The sequence below is a fragment of the Oncorhynchus mykiss genome, chromosome Y (genome assembly GCF_013265735.2).
Source record: "Oncorhynchus mykiss isolate Arlee chromosome Y, USDA_OmykA_1.1, whole genome shotgun sequence".
Taxonomy (NCBI): Eukaryota; Metazoa; Chordata; class Actinopteri; order Salmoniformes; family Salmonidae; genus Oncorhynchus; species Oncorhynchus mykiss.
In genome coordinates, this window is record NC_048593.1 from 13,480,623 (window position 1) to 13,498,286 (window position 17,664).

Genomic DNA, 17,664 nt, shown 5'->3' on the forward strand with positions numbered 1-17,664 from the left:
ACATGCTGCAGGCCTCAGGTAATAACCACCGTCACCTACACGTGCGTGCACGTACGAGCGCGCGCGCGTTACATTTGTCTCTTGTCCATTTTTGAAATCTCCCAAAAACGTGTCAAGTGCAAGGGAGGAAAAATGTATTCGACAAGGTAATATCTCTGGCTTTTTGGAGTCACTTTTGAAAATAATGAATCGCATTAAGGCATGACAAATCTAAAATCTTACATCATTAGGTCGTTACAGAGGAAGAGGGAATGGATACAGTTTCTTTCGCTGGCTTTAACCTCTGTAGTCTGCTGGAACAGAAGTTAATCATGGCTGATTTTATTTATTTATTACATTAGATAAAGATTTCCTAATAAGACTATAATTATTTCTCTCTCTCTCTCTCTCTCTCTCTCTCTCTCTCTCTCTCTCTCTCTCTCTCTCTCTCTCTCCCCCTCACCACATGTAAACCTGTCCAACCGGTGGAAGTGGACATGATGGAGGGATTGAGGCACAACCTAATTTTGTTTCCTCTGAATCGTGGATTGTTTTTGACCACAATCATTTGTAATAATCTAATTATACCAGTGGTTTTGATTGCGATTGTATTAGGCTACAACAATAACAATTGTGATTATAAAGACTTCAGGCCTATTGTCTATAACGACGTTTTGCGAATGTACTTATTACTATGTAGGCTAACAGTGCTATTGTTACGTTATTATTTGTAGTAACCTCGCATAATTTAGTTTTTTTTAATGCTTTCACGAAACGACGATAGTCTTATAGCAAATAAAGCCTAGCAGTTGTAGTAATATAAATTGTAAATTCTTATTATAATTTATCATGATAATTATCACGAGCCTTCGAATGGATACCGTAAAACAATGAAGAGTTATCAGAACAGTTTTTGCATTGATTACACTGTTCTTGCACGTCTTCAAATGATTTGATTTATATTCTGTGTCAAAAAAATGATACAATGGGTTAAAACCCATATTTGAGTGACTTCTCTGCAACTGTAAAACAATTAAACAAATAGCAGAACATACATTACGATAACAGATCGCATTGAAGGGTTTGGAGAATTGATCCTTTGTAATTTACGTTACACTAGAACTTGTGGCTGCTGTTGGTGAAATATAGACAATGCAGCTATTCAATTATATATACGTTTGAAATGTGTGGCCTATAGATCTTAAACGGCAAAAGGCACGCATTGCGACTGTATAGAGGCTATGATACAAGATTTGCTGACGTGCTTGCATTTGTGATGCAAGTCAAGGGGACCTTGAGGAATGCTATGAAATTAAATGATTTTTCATGGATACCACAAATCAATAGCAGACGAGGACACAGAGATTCAAATGGAATCTAATGGGCTGTTTTGGAAGACACACAACCATTTGTTTATGCCCCAACTAATCAACTAGCTGCGCAGACAAATAAATGTATGGTGTATCTTGACTTTTAAGGTTCTCAGACTGAGGGCTTTGAACATCTCGGCTGTAGAATCTAGAATCTATACAGTTAAGGCGAATTCGTTGTTACAATAATTTACATTACACATATAAACTTTACATCACAAAATGTACTTAGACAAAATGCCTTTGAACAAAGCTCATGAGGCAACATGGAAGCAACCCATGCGCAATGCGTAATAATTCAGCAGTTTAAGGTTTCGCTATTGCATCTCCATACGAACGTTATATAGATGGGTTTTAAAAATCGCCGTCCATGATGCTGAAATGCTCAGCCTCAACACATGTACAGCACACACACACACACACACACACACAAAAGCCCAAACCCCTAAGCCTAACCCTTAACCTTTAACCTAACCTTAAACGTAACCCTAACCCTAACCCGTATTCTAACCCTAATTAAGGGCTTGTAAGTAAGTATTTCGCGGTAAGGTTGTTGTTGTACCTGTTGTATTCGGCGCATGTGACAAATAAAATTTGATTTGATTTAATTGTAATCCTAAACCTAACCCCTAAACCAAAAAATATAAATTTTTCTTTGTGGGAACCGGAAAAATGTTTCATTTCTTGTTTTACTATCTTTGTGAGGACTTCTGGACCCCACAAGGATAGTAAAACCAAAAACTCAGTTAAAACATATATATAAAAAATTCTGCAATTTGAGAGTAGCCTATAGAGAGCAAGTCTAGGCTACTACTTTAAGTGAACACACATTAACCTATTAAGAAATGTTATGAATGCATCGGTCCTTCCTTTCTCCCTTCCCACCCCATCCGTTGTAATAATGATCTGACATGACTGAACCAGGGGAAATCAGTCGAAACTTTGATTTAGCATACACATATCCAATCTTGTAGGATTTGAATCCAACATTTATCGATTTAATTTCCTCTTGTATGACATTATTTCACTAGATCTCGTATCGTCGACTCGCTAGACAGATCAAATTCTTAGCCTTTCTATTCCAAATTCCTGGAATTAGGCCTAAATCCAAGAGGGACATCTGCCCACAAATGCCCACCTCCTCTCCCGCGGTATACAGTGCGCATGCCCAGGATCTCATGAGCGATATTGTTGTGCTGGATAGCAACCGTTTCACAGTATTTCAGTAAACTAGTACTTTATTGTGTCGTTTAAGAATATCAGTTAACATGGCAGATCCAAGAATACGACAGATTAAAATCAAGACTGGCGTTGTTAAGCGGTAAGTGGAGCTTTTTAACTAATACAATCTTAAAAGATAGCAGGCTAGCTAGTTAGCTTGCTAACTGACTAACATGCTACACCCACTAGGCCGTGGATACCTACGGATCGAGACAGAAGTCTGGCTGGGCGTCGAGAACACTTCGCCGGTATAGATTTAACTATACACCGGTACATTAGGGAGGTGCATGCATTGTCAATCAAAATAAGGCAGTAGCAAGGACATAGGAACCTGTACTCCATAACATATTTAAATATACATTGTATGTTGTTGAATTACATTTTCGCCTTTTTATACAATGTTTTAACCATTTATAGTAAGTGCGTGTGTCACGTTAGCAAGTCATCCCGGTTGTGTTGCCTAGTAAAGTAAAGCGGCTAGCATACAAGCTAGCATGCAACGTACGTTTGCATTCTCTTCTCGACAATTTATTAAGGATACAAATCTGATGTTATGACAACCCCTCATGTACTGTTGGCCTACGTTTTTAATTGATTTAATGTATCTTATTATTTTCTATGTAAATCTTGCTCAGGCCTTTTGTTGCGAATAAAACAACAAAAAATCAACTTTGGCATTCTCTTGGCTGGTGCGCAAAAGCAGTTTTCTCTTGTCGTCTCTGTCTGAGGTGCGAGCGATGCACTCATCAGAGCCAATAGACCAGGCTTTGCTAGCTAAGTTTTCAAGTGAATGTAGGCTAAAGGCCTGTTTATGGTCAGTGACTGTGCAATTGTAAACATTAGCCTCAATGCAGGCATTTGATGCACTGCAGCTGATTTTCTGCAAGCTCATTCTCATCTGAGCCGGGTTCTTTTTTGTTGACAAGGCAATCAGTTTGAGCTTAGAGTTGCACAATTAGGCCCTTGCTGCAAGTGACTGATGTTTTCCCTGACAGGGCATTCCGTTGCTACAGTCCAACATCTGACCACAATCTGTTATTTATTTCGGAAGGACAGAACAAGAATGTCATATTTTAATACATGTTCTCCTGAAAGCTGTTCAAGAGCTTCTATTCACCGAGAGATTCCATCACAAACACTGGACATCATCCATATATACATTCATAAATAGAATAGTCGGCCTAAGCATGGCAAGGATTTTTTTGTTGTTGCTCTCTCCCTCTCTCATCACCTCCAGGTTCGCTCCCTCCGTGGCCCTTTGTGTAAATGTGCTATCGATTGTGTTTTGATTAGGGTCACATTACTAACGGGCTCCCTGATGATTGTGGGTAATGGCGCTGGCGGCTGAGACTTCTCCCTCAGAGGGTGACGTCACAGACAGGGTGTCTGATGCAGTGGGGAAACTGCAGGCCCGCCGGTGTAATGAGAGGTGGTGCTTTATCAAGTTGGTTCAAACGCATCTCCATTCTAGAATGGCTTCATTTCCATTCTAAAACGTCTCTATTCTCATTCCTTCCCATGCGGCCCCAATCGGAATAGGTTGACTTCATCATCGGCTGTCCTAGGAATGGTATATTTCACTGAGGCAAATTAAGTAAGGAGAGATCCATTACCCATTCAGCAGCTGGGGCCTGTAGCATGACCTTGGCATTGGAACCTGCAGCCTCTGTTCAAGGTCAGATGGAACAGACTGCCTTTTCTCTCTTTTTGTCTGTTTCTCGTGTAATTCTGTACCCTACTATGTCCTTCTGTCTGTCTGTCTTTCCCTCTTTCTCTCATGTCCCCCTCCCTCTCTCTTTCATTCTCCCTCTCTCTTTCTCCCCCTCTCTCATTCCTTATGTGTTATTAAAAGCCTAGCAGCTCCCTGTCCGCTCTCTCCCAGTAAGGCCTGTTCCATTGGCTTTGTGGCGTTGTACATTCCAGTCAGTGCCTCCTCTCTGCCCTAGCGAGGCGGATGCCCTTAATAAAATGACAACAGTAATTTGGCTTTGTCATTCGGGCCTTGGCATAGGGCTAGGCCGGTGCTCAAAAATGCAGTGCTGCCGGAGGAGGAGGAGGAGGCGGCGGCCGAATGTGTGTCGGATCTCTAATTCCCTTTTTTTCCTTATTTTCCAGAGAGATGCCTTTTCCATTAAGTCCTGGGTGGCAGGTCTATTTAAAACCAGCCACGACGACCCCACCCCTCATTCACACACACACACACACACACACACACACACACACACACACACACACACACACACACACACACACACACACACACACAGCAAGCGTTTCCAAGACCCTGCCGGAGAGAAATAAGAAATGAACATCGGGACTGGATGAGAGGAAGAGGAGGATTGACGGGGTGGGGGTGGACATTTAGTTATTAGACTGTCCTTCAGTTTTATTCAAATAATTTCAATCCCCCTTTCTTTTCCTTCCTCTCTTCCCCTCTCTCTTGTTGCTGCCTTCTCTCCCTCCAAATAACCTCAGAGGTGATGTCCTTACTGTGTAAATCCTGAGAGAGAGGAGAGGAAAAGAGGAGAGGAGGAGCGCTCCTCTGCTGTTCCTTGTTGCATATGCCGCCCGTTTAAACAGCGTCTTGATGGAAACGTATTAAAATGAGCGGTAATTGACATAAAATATGACAGAGTGCCGTTGGCTTCCTCGGCTAAGCAAGGCGCCACGGCAACACTGAGGGAGAGGGTGTTTCTGGGTAATGTGCCTGATTAATGAAGGATCACTCACACACACGAACCAACGCACACAGCTGATTTTATGAAAAATGAATTCCGCGTCGTCATCCCGACAAGCAAAGCTGCAGCCGGAAAAAGACTATTAGTCAGGAATCATTATCAATAGTGATATTTTCAAACTCCATTATGCCAATCAGGATCTGAATTTATTTAATAGATTTAGTTCCATTTGGCCCGTAATTGATAAATAATCAAAATGTATCAATGTACTCAAACCCATTTTCACTAACAATCAAGGAAAAGTGGTCCATTTACCACATGACTTGGTCCAAATTAGGGACTAAATTGATGATCAATTAATCGTAGAAAGGGCCAGTAGAGTGTGTGTCCTGCCAGAAGTGGCAGTTAAATGGAGAGCGTGGTGATCAGGCAGAGGAGGAAGGCAAGGCGCTGTACTGTAGTAGATCCACAGATAACCAACACACAGACGACATTGTTACATTATACCCATGCTGTACACATCTGGGAACAATGGGACAAATTGGTCAGGACTATTTTTGTTGTTTGTTTGACCATTACTTTACCTGGTGGTAAGTTGAATGAGAACTCCTCCTCATTCCTCTTTGACATCTTGGGGCCTGAGTTTGTACAGCTTTGGGTTTTAGGTGTTTGGGTTTTTTTCTGTGTTGTTTTTAACGTCATCGAGCGAATGTTGATTTATTTATTTTTTTGTTCACCCACACCAGACCGATCAGGACACACAGGTTGAAATATCAAAACGAACTATATTAATTTGGGGACAGGTCGAAAAGCATTAAACATGTATGGAAATGTATCTAGCTAGCTTGCTGTTGCTAGTTAATTTGCCCTGGGATATAAACATTGGGTTGTTATTTTACCAGAAATGCACAAGGTCCTCTACTCTGACAATTAATCCACAGATAAAATGGTAAACCGGGTTTGTTTGTTGTAATCTCTCCTTCGGGTTTCTTCTTTTTCTTTGGTGGTTGGCAACCAACTTTGAGGTGCATTACAACCACCAACTGGACTGGAGTGTGGACCTCAGTTCATCTTTCAATCACCCACGTGGGTATATGCCCCTAAAATCCAATGAGGAGATGGGAGAAGCGGGACTTGTAGCGCGTCAAGCATCACAAATAGAACCAAGTTCTATTTTAACGCCTGACTACGCGGACGCTCGTTGACGAGCTCGAGCCTTGTGGTCAGAATGTTATTGAGCCTTTCTCCATTGCCAAGATAATCCATCCACCTGACAGGGGTGGCATATCAAGAAGCTGATTAAACAGCATGATCATTACACAGGTGCACCTTGTGATGGGGACAAGAAAAGCTACTATAAAATGTTGTTTTGGCAGTACGTCCAACCGGCCTCACAATCGCAGACCATGTGTTACCATCATCTGAGACCAGCCACCCAGACAGCTGATGAACCTGAGGAGTATTTCTGTCTGTAATAAAGCCCTTCTGTGGGGGGGGGGGGGGACTCATTCTGATTGGCTGGGCCTGGCTCCCCAGTGTGTTGATTTGTTTTTGTATGTTTGTAACTACGCTGTGCTGTGTCTTGTCTGTTATTGTCTTCCCAGTCTGGTGAAGGAGAAGGTCATGTACGTCAAGGAGACCAGGCAGCAGGAGGAGAAGATTGAACGACTGAAAGCAGAGGCCTGCGACGAAGAGGCCGACTCAGAGGCCAAGTATGTCATCAAGAAACAGGTCGGTGACAACTCAGCAGAATAAGTAGCCTACATGAAGTTGTAAAAACATGCTTTACATATACAAACACTTTACATGAAGTTGTAAAAACATGTTTTACAGAGGCCTACATATACAAACAGTTTACGTTAGGTTGTAAAAACGTGCTTTACATAGGCCTACATATACAAACACTATACATTAAGTTGCTTTTAAAGCTGTGTAGTTGTACTAAAAATATGTCATACTATTGTAACTACGTTGTATTAAGTTCATTATGATTTAGCAACTGATTTGTGATAGCATATTCATGGATTTGGAGCCATTTTTGTTATTACACAAGATAATACAATGTTGCTACCCACTTGGTTACTACACAGGAAAGAGTCGGCCTGATGAAGTAACGCATACAAATAATCTTGTCCTCCGATGAGGTGCGTGCTTTTAGTACCGTTTTATTTGGCATTCTAAATGACCTGTTGTGTTTTTCCTCAACCTTTTCTTTGTCACCTTTGTGGCTAAATGTGTAGAAGCGTTCTAATGTGCTTTAACACGCCTATTGTAAAAGAGAAGTACAGTAGAGAACGGATGATGCCAGTAGCCCTACATTCACTGTAATGAGGTCAGCGTAGTATCATTATGAAGAATTAGGCTTGGGGGGGGTTTAGTGATTTAGTCATTAAACCATTTCTGATTTAATGACGTTATGTAACTTTGGAGGAGTTTGATAATTACTGCCACATGCTGGTAATTTACAGCCGCTAGGAGATCGCTGGCCCATATCCTCGTCTGCTCCCTCCCTCTTCCTCGCTCCCTCCTATATTTTCCCTGCTTAGAGTAGAATGAGTGAGGGATGAGAGGCTGTTAGAAGATAAAGACCCAGGGTGACCTCTGTCCCCTGTGTGCCCTACCTCATAACCTTTGTTTTCATCTCAGCTATTCTAGGGATTTTACACCTTTGTGGAGAGGATCATCTGCAACGATTTCATGCCCAATAGACAACTGGTTCTACTCTTGCAGTATGCACATTAGATAGCTCGTGTACATCTGAAATCAGAGTAAGATAAATGCCGCTTTTTCAGCCGTCTTGTGTTTTTTTTCCCCGCTGCAGAATTACAATTCTCTGGTTTGACCCATTGTTAGGTTTGTTCATTTGGTGTGGATCGGTGAGGGAGCTTTAGGTCTAGGGGGGCGTCCCAAATGGCATCTTATTTCTTATATAGTGCACTACTTTTGACCAGAGGCCTGTGGGAATAGGGTATACAGTGGGGCAAAAAGGTATTTAGTCAGCCACCAATTGTGCAAGTTCTCCCACTTAAAAATATGAGAGAGGCCTGTAATTTTCATCATAGGTACACTTCATCTATGACAGACAAAATGAGGGGAAAAAATCCAGAAAATCACATTGTAGGATTTTTAATGAATTTATTTGCAAATTATGGTGGAAAATAAGTATTTGGTCACCTACAAACAAGCAAGATTTCTGGCTCTTACAGACCTGTAACTTCTTCTTTAAGAGGCTCCTCTGTCCTTCACTCGTTACCTGTATTAATGGCACCTGTTTGAACTTGTTATCAGTAAAAGACACCTGTCCACAACCTCAAACAGTCACAATCCAAACTCCACTATGGCCAAGACCAAAGAGCTGTCAAAGGACACCAGAAACAAAATTGTAGACCTGCACCAGGCTGGGAAGACTGAATCTGCAATAGGTAAGCAGCTTGGTTTGAAGAAACCAACTGTGGGAGCAATTATTAGGAAATGGAAGACATACGAGACCACTGATAATCTCCCTCGATCTGGGGCTCCACATAAAATGATCCAAAGAACCTAGTGAATGACCTGCAGAGAGCTGGGACCAAAGTAACAAAGCCTACCATCAGTAACACACTACGCCGCCAGGGACTCAAATCCTGCAGTGCCAGACGTGTTCCCCTGCTTAAGCCAGTACATGTCCAGGCCCGTCTGAAGTTTGCTAGAGAGCATTTGGATGATCCAGAAGAAGATTGGGAGAATGTCATATGGTCAGATGAAACCAAAATATAACTTTTTGGTAAAAACTCAACTCGTTGTGTTTGGAGGACAAAGAATGCTGAGTTGCATCCAAAGAACACCATACCTACTGAGAAGCATGGGGGTGGAAACATTGAAAGATTGTGTTGCCCAGCAACAGCCCCAAAACATCACTGCTCTAGAGTAGATCTGCATGGAGGAATGGGCCAAAATACCAGCAACAGTGTGTGAAAACCTGGTGAAGACTTACAGAAAACGTTTGATCTCTGTCATTGCCAACAAAGGGTATATAACAAAGTATTGAGAAACTTTTGTTATTGACCAAATACTTATTTTCCACCATAATTTGCAAATAAATTCATTAAAAAACCATTCAATGTGATTTTCTGGATTTTTTTCCCCCTCATTTTGTCTGTCATAGTTGAAGTGTACCTGTGATGAAAATTACAGGCCTCTCTCATCTTTTTAAGTGGGAGAACTTGCACAATTGGTGGCTGACTAAATACTTTTTTGCCCCACTGTATGTGTGATATATATATATATATATATATCTCAGGTGTAGGTTAGTGGTGGGACTGGGAGAGCAGATGGATTATAGTAGGAGATGGTCAGGTTGAAGGGCAGGATGGATGGACGGATTAGAGGTTTTCATTGTAATAGAATCAATAGGCCTCTAAGTGTAGTCTTTATCCTGCTGCTGCTGATGGGATCATTCTACTGCACTGGTACTGGGTACTGGTACCACTCTCCCACCTCACCGTGTGTGTGTGTGTCACAGCCTGTGTGTCTCTCCACCTCACCACTGGAGTTTCTTAAAGTGTGTCTGACTCCTCTGTGCTTTTTAGGATGCCAGTCAGGGGAATTCCCCATTCGCTTTGCCTGTTGAGAGACTCAGTTCTGCCTGAACCTCGGGCTCTAACTCCGCTTCCCCACAGGCGTAGCAATACCTCTCCATGCCTGATCACCGTAGTGCTACCTACCCTGGGTGTAGTAATACCTCTCCATGCCTGATCACCGTAGTGCTACCTGCCCTGGGTGTAGTAATACCTCTCCATGCCTGATCATCGTGCTGCTACCTCTCTGCTTTACTCTTCTCCACTCACCCAGGTGTGCCGGAGGCAGAGCGAGGCGAGGACCCCTGCTGCTGCCCAACTCCCTGCCCGATCAATAACTCAATAAAAAATGTCACACAGGCAGAGAGCTTGTTGTGGGACGTTAACCTTAACACAGCGTATGTGGGATACTAAACCAAGACATTGCCTATTGCCAGGAACGACACAGTGGTGCTACTGAAGCTGTACCGGGTTGTTTTTCAACCTTTTAATACATTACGTTCTAAATTAGTGTTTCTAAACCTTTTTTGTACTGAGGTTCTTCTGCTTGGAGGACCCCTCGAAGAAAAACAAACACACACAACTGATATGCTTATAAATGGTGTAGATGATGGTGCTGATGAGTAGTATGTGTTGTGCTGTCTCTGGGTTCCAGCTGGAGGTGCTACAGGAGTCCAAGATGATGATTCCAGACTGTCACAGGCGTCTGACCATAGCACACGCAGACCTGTCCCAGATACTAGTAAGAACAGCTCTGTTTTCTTTCAGGGGAAAAAAAAGAAAAATCATATAAAATCACATGGGAGCAATCCTAGGGCAACAGTGGCCAAGATGGACTCTGTTGGGAAGGAAGAAACGTTAAGAGGAACCGGACTCTGGAGGTGGAGCCAATCCTCCTTGGTCTTGGTTGCTGCAGGTTTATCCGGGTGTTAGTAGTTTGGGCTTCCGTGTCGGGAGTGTGTGAATTTCAGTGGCACTCTCATCATGCAGGTGCGTGTGACTGTCTGTAGTGTTGTCTATCCTGACAGATCTAAGAAGCCAGAGAAAGGAACATACACCCTTCTTCCACACACATGCATGTCTCAGGGTCCTCACAATTAGCAGAGAGCAGGAGTCAGGCAGCCGTGGCCTCGGTGAGACACACGTGCAGAAAGAGGCGGAAGGGAGAGAGGAAATCACAGATGACTCCTCTGAGGGAGGGTGGGGAGACGTGACAGCGACTTGTCCCTCTCCACCTCACACCAAAATCCCCTCTCACCCACCTCAACCCCTTCCCGCACGCACGCACACACACTCATTACAGTTCATTAGCAGTTCTGTCACTGCGGTGGGCCACCATAGGAACCCAGCAGCACTCGATTAGCACAGATGTGACCCACACACACACTCTCTCACACATCCACCCACACACACAGACACACACTCTTCTGCACTGACTAGAAATGTTACACTGTGGAATCAACGTATGCAGATTGTTAATGTACATTTTTATTTAAATTGACTATGTAAGGGACGTGTTAGAAAAACAGGTTTTGTATGATCATTTGGTGATTAGCCACGTGATTGGACCGTGGACTTTTCATGGCTAGGTTAACTATGGGTTGATTGTGGACTGTAAGTTAGATTTGGTGTTATGCTATTTGAAGGGTTAGTAATTTTAAAGTTGTGTGTGTATGTGATGGGGTTAGTATTGATATCCTGTATGTGCTGTGTGTGTTTTTCCAGGAAACGGAAGAGGACTTGGCTGAAGCAGCGGAGTACAAAGAGGCCAGGACCGTATTGGATTCAGTGAAGCTTGAAGGATGATGCTCTCACTCTCTAATGCGTCACTTAGATGTCCATTCCGTTCGTCTGGGCTTGTTTGGAATCATAGACAAACAGAATCGTTCAGCACTTTTTTTCTCGCTCTTTTTTTGAAACTTAAAAAACTTTTTTTTTTTACTTATTTCTACAGTTTGAGAACAACGTGTTGTCTGATCTTGACATCCTTCTCTGGAGTGCACACTCTCACACAAGCATCAAATGAACACTTCTTTCTGTTCTTACCACGGTGGATTTGCTTGGCTTCTACCATACAGCTGCAAATGAAGCCTAATTGTGTTGTTTATCTCGTATTCAAGCTATTGTACTTTAGCGTCTTGCATCAAGTGATTTAGAAGTGTTCCTCAATTTGTTGATTTGAGCATAGATTTTTCTTTATGATAACTGATAAAATATTTAGTATGTATGTATTCTCTCATAACAAGCAAGGTGTCACCAGTGAACATAATTATAGAACCAAAGAACCTAACAAGAAGAGTGCTAGCTAAACCGTTATTATATAACAACCATCCTATTGTCTGTGTGGGGTTGGATGGAGAGAGATATGTAGCACTGTTTTTGACATGGTTAGTTCTATCTGGGAGCCTTGGGCTGTCCCTACCATAAACCCTAGCCCCTTATTTTATACCGTGTGTTATCTTAACCATAAACCATGTTCAATTTCATCTTCAATGGTGTAAGGATGGCCCAAGGATCCCAGACAGCACGGACCGTTTTGGCATGATGCCTGTTTCAAGACACCAACCTCCGCTGGTCAATAACATCCATGCGGCCTAGTGACATCATCAGCACTGTCATCACCAACTGGACATAGCCTGTCACATCCACTGTATAAGCATGGGGTACACTTGGACACACTATTTTCAGCCACTAAGATACAGCTACGACCAGAAGGTGATTTTCGTAGCGGGTTTGGAGAGCATTTTCGCTATTTCTTTTCCTAATCTTCATCAAATTATCTTAAGCTGCTATGTTAATTATCTTAACCTTCTGTGTAAGATCTAACACGCAACGAAAAAAATCACTTCTGGTCGTAGCTGTCTCGAAGCGGCGTGAAAATAGTGTTGTTGTTTTTTTTCATATAGGCGTAGACTGTTTGCCGAATGACCAGTAAAGCGTAGTTGTTGGGCATCAAATCACTTATTATTTTGGTCCACAAGTGTAGACTTTTAAAAACTATATTATTAAATATTTTATTTGGGTTAACATATATAGTTTTTATGTTCCACTATGGAATTGTCCAAATTGTTTATTTTTACTGGACCATAAAATGTAGGCCTATCCATAGACCAACCAGATAGAGGAAATACCTATGGATTATATAAATACTATTATCCCAAAGGTAAACTAAACTATGCTTGAAGATGTTGTTCAATGTAGGCTATATGTTTTTATAGCCGACAAAACATGTATTAGGTTGTGCTCATGTTAAGCCTGTTAATAACATTGAATATGAATAATAGAATTGATTAAATGTTCAAACAAATCTCATGACCTATTATTTCTTTCCGAATAAGTTCAGACTCTTTCGAGGTTAAGGCATCCAAGAAACATGAATTCCAGTCTAATAATACAAGACAAAAAACCTGACTGGGCAGACATTAAGGGTTGGCTTGATCCTTATTTTACAGATTTCGATAATTATCGGGATCGCCCCTAAGTCTCATTATCGCCCTAATGAGACGCGCGCCTCTCCGTGACATCCAGCCTATCCATCTCGTTAAGGAAATCGCTCTTCAATGCTGATTATTTTATTTGGAACCATAATTATATTTCTTTCGGATGACTCACGGTCTAATCGAGTCCTCGCATAGGGCAGCGGCGCTAATTGAACCATGAGATGCGGTGGCGGGCCACAGGCGCTACCTGGATATGTGGGCGAAGGACGCGTGTTAGCGTTTTTTTGTCATGGGTCTTGTTCTGGAGGCAGCTTACAGAGTGGCCATTACCTGGCACAGCCACAAAGTCATAAAAAATCCTAACCTTTACCCTAACCTGCTAACCGTATATGTCTAACAATATACTCAAAGAAAGAATGTTCTGGAAGGACCAACAAGGATTCTATGCTTTGTTCATATATGACACTCTTTAAGGTCCTATATAGAACCGAAATTGGTTCCATATAGAACCCTATATATATGGAACCCAATGGTTCTAATATGGAGCCAATTTTAGTTCAGTGAAGAAGAACCCCCTACAGAACAGTTCTATATAAAACCTTTAGGGGCGCCATAAATGAAGCAAGCAATATAACCCTTTTTGGTTCTATCCAGAACCTTTTTTTCTAAAAGTGTAACCTTAAATCAAGACCAAAAAGCACATTTTTGTTTTCTTGAATGTAAGGGAAATCGCTCAGTTCTGCCTCCAGGACAAGACTCATAACAATAAACGTCAACCTGCTGAAGGATGCGGCAAGGCGACGCACCTGATGGATGGAGCCCTTGCGCGCACCGCGCCTCTCTATTTCCTCGCTCCTCTCTCCTCCCCAGAGCTCAAACACAACAACTTATTACTTCTAATCCCCCGACTGTCACCAAATCACCTGCACGAAACAAGAATATAATTTGTTAAACTGGCATTTCTGCAGATGGAAGATCGATTTTCTCTTTAGAATTCTCTAATTGAGTGAATACAGACGCCTGATGACTTAGATTCACCCCCAGACCTGGGAGAAGAAGAGGAGGAGGAGAAGAAGAAAAAGAGTCAACAAAAATCATCCTCCGTGTTATCTCTCTGCACCGTGGCCCGAGACGACAATGCACGCGGGAGAATGAAGGGCAGGCGGAGACGACGGGCAAAAGGCAACACGCGGTGTCTCTAGCGTGCAACTCCCGATGCGCGAGCGAATGCCCAAGGCCCCTGTTGAAAAGAGAGAGGTGCACTGGAAATCTACAGCTCCAATACTGCGTATAGAATTACATTTGTTTTTCTTGTGGTTTTATTAAAAGTCACTCCTCATCTCCAGAGTGCGTGAAAATGTCTACTTTCCACTCAGATGCGCCGCATTAACTTGCAGGTGGCGAATTTGTTTGTTTGTCTATTTTTATTTCTGTGCTGGATAAGATTGATGTTGTTATGGGGATCTCAGCCAGGAGAGAAGCCACTCTGCTTTGCTCCTCGTTGTTTACCCTAATTACAGCCTTTTCAATTCAGTGAAACGAGGACCTTCATCTGACACAAACACACACACACACACACACGCGTACACACGTACACACACAAATTATAGGTTACAATTTCAAATTATAGGTTACAATTTCGTCGGAGAAATAGGCCTAAAAGTGTTCATAACATCGATGTTCCTAATACGAAAAAATAAACACAGTGATAATAATAATAATAATAGTAACAATTATTATTATTATTTGTAACATATTTACAGCGTTTCGATACAGCTTTCGATTTTATGATTTCAATGTTTTCAAACAAAGATGTTTCTGTATGAGTAACTCGTGATTTGTTTTCTTCTAGAAAAATGGACTAACATGCTAACAATAAACAATAGCATATATAGGCCTATTGGAGAGAAGCTATTCATTTTTGTTCCGTTTTTGTTCCGTTTTTATTATTATTATTAGGCTATTGTTATTGTGAGTATTATTAGCATATGGCTATTATTATATTCAGAAAGGGTTAGGCCTATGGTGATACAGTGTAGGTTACTTGCAACATTCCACGGGTGTAAACCCACTGAAAAGAGGACTTTTTGTTGCACCAGGAAATGGTTATATTTCTTCCCACAAATGAATTCGATAAAATGCTTTGTTTTACTCCACGTTTCGCAAATAAAGCTTGAAATCCCTGTGCTTAGTTCTGGGGGCAGGTATTGGCTTACAGAGATTCAATCTATAGGTATTGTACGAGGTAAACTAGCTGAATAAATTGTATTAGAGGGAGCCAATGTGTTTTTAGCCTAGCTAGTGTCTTTCTTTGTCCCTGGTCAACAATCTGAAACCTATTTATTAGGGGAAAATAACTTCATCCGCCATGAAAAGTCCAACGTTGGCCATTTGCAGCACTGTAGAAAGGAATTTAATACAGGGTCACTTTCGACACAAAGACACATTTTCATATAGCCTAAATGTGTATTTTGTAGCCTACATGGTATCAATAAAAGTGCAATTTAATGCATTCTTGGAGCACCATGCCACTGCGTCTGCCTCTTGGCGTTTTCCCGGGTTAAATATGAGATGGCGCACGGAAATGAGTCATTCACTTTTGTGTACAGCCATAAAAGCCGTGAGCTATCGAAAAGTCGTAAAAATAAGCGCGCAATCAATCACACGCAATGGTGCAGTTCTGACGGAGAGGCGAACACCAAACAAAGTCATGATTTTAAATGATCGTTATGGTTTCAGCGCACAATCCAAGACTGCCTAAACTGACACAGGTAAACTGTTAACATATTAAATAATATTATTACGATAATTGATGCTGAATAGGTATACGGCAAATACAATTAATATGCTCTTCGAATAAAAATAGGGAAAGAACAACACAAACCCGGACATCTTGAATAACGCACACATTCTCTGCTCTGGCGCTTTAATCCACATTCTGCGATATTACAGGTATGAAAAAGAAGAAGAACAGACAATTGTTTCCAAATTTAATCCACACTCTTCTCCTTTTTTTCTAATTTTCAGGACGAGCGGTAGATAGTTACCCTGCGGTTGCGTGGCGCATAAGGGATTGCTGTGACCCCAGTGTGTCCGAGATTGTCTGGTGCTCCCCGGTCGGTCGTGACACCAGATTGCCACTAGATAAAAGATGAGCCGAGCTAATTCAACCCGGGATGGGCTGGGAGAGGACCCCAAAGTGCCCCAAGTTTACGCTCGGACGCTTCCTTTGTGTTACTTCCAAAAAGGCACCATTCACTATAGAACAAATGAACTAGCTTTCACAAAACGTTCCAACATCTGTGTGGAGCCTGTTGGAGTCTTTTGTCTCCCTTATATATTTTGAAAACGTGGTGTGTGACAAGAAGCTTGTGCTAATTGGTATAATGGCGGTTTATTTACAGACTGCATTACAGACCTTTTTATACTTGCTTTGTCTGACTGAAATGAATACGCTTAATTTGGGCAGATTAAAAATCAATACCGTGAAAAGTAATTGGCCAACTGCAAAGTGTTTAGAACATGATTTTGTGTTCGTGTGTGTCTGTTCTAGTGCGACAGGTTTGCGACCCACGCCTTCAGCGGAGATCTGCTCTCTCCTCTATCAAAAGGAAACATTCCCAGATCATGTTCAGCCACAGCTCAGTTTCCACTTTCCGCCGAATTATGCACTTAATTTGCTCACATATCATTTACAATAAGTCCCTCCCTGCGTGACAGTCGAGCCTCAACAGTACTAAATCACCTCTAATTTATACTGATTTTACTCTAATAATCGTAATAAAAAGCTTATAGATTTGGCACTAATTACATAAAAGCCTAATGATGTGGAAAATTACTCTGGTTAGAAATATATCGCTATTCTAAACTTTGTTGGCTGACTGAGGAATCAGAGGCATTAGCAGAGGTTCACTTCGTGTCCAATAGGCAGGACTGACTAGGACACATTGGATATAAGAAGTCGAAAATGTCTGGTGAAACTAAAAACATCCACGGCCGTTTACAATCAAATAAAAAAAACGGAGAAAAGGGCCGTGCTATTAAAACAAAAAAACATTGACCCACTTCAACAGACTCACATTACATAAACCTGACCTTAGATTTGGTTATAAGATGTAGTGTAAAATGCACACTCAATGCTTTCATACTCGGGCTATGTGTATGCTTAATCTAATTTGAGGCATTTGTTTGTGTAAGAAATATGTTGTGTCATTCACACGCCAGAAACGATGTTTATGTAGCCACAGAGGCTGTTAACGCGGCTAAATCGGTCGTTGTTCAAACCTGGCCCATATACTATAGAGGAGGGCAGAAACAGCACGCACAATTAAACAAATAGCACAGTGATCCAGCTTCTCAATATTAAATCATGTGATTTTATTGGATATAATTTGGAGTTGAAATCAAAGCCAATTACAGA

General features: G+C 41.7%; 1 protein-coding gene across 1 annotated transcript; it reads left to right on the forward strand.

Annotated features, from left to right (window-relative positions):
* Positions 1-2,483: 2,483 nt before the first annotated feature.
* LOC110509670 (tubulin-specific chaperone A) lies at positions 2,484-13,111 on the forward strand. Its single transcript, XM_021590687.2, has 4 exons — positions 2,484-2,670; positions 6,853-6,979; positions 10,460-10,546; positions 11,530-13,111. The coding sequence occupies exons 1-4, from the start codon at positions 2,618-2,620 to the stop codon at positions 11,608-11,610; spliced, it is 348 nt and encodes a 115-aa protein (XP_021446362.1). The 5' UTR covers positions 2,484-2,617; the 3' UTR covers positions 11,611-13,111.
* The last annotated feature ends 4,553 nt before the right edge of the window (positions 13,112-17,664 follow it).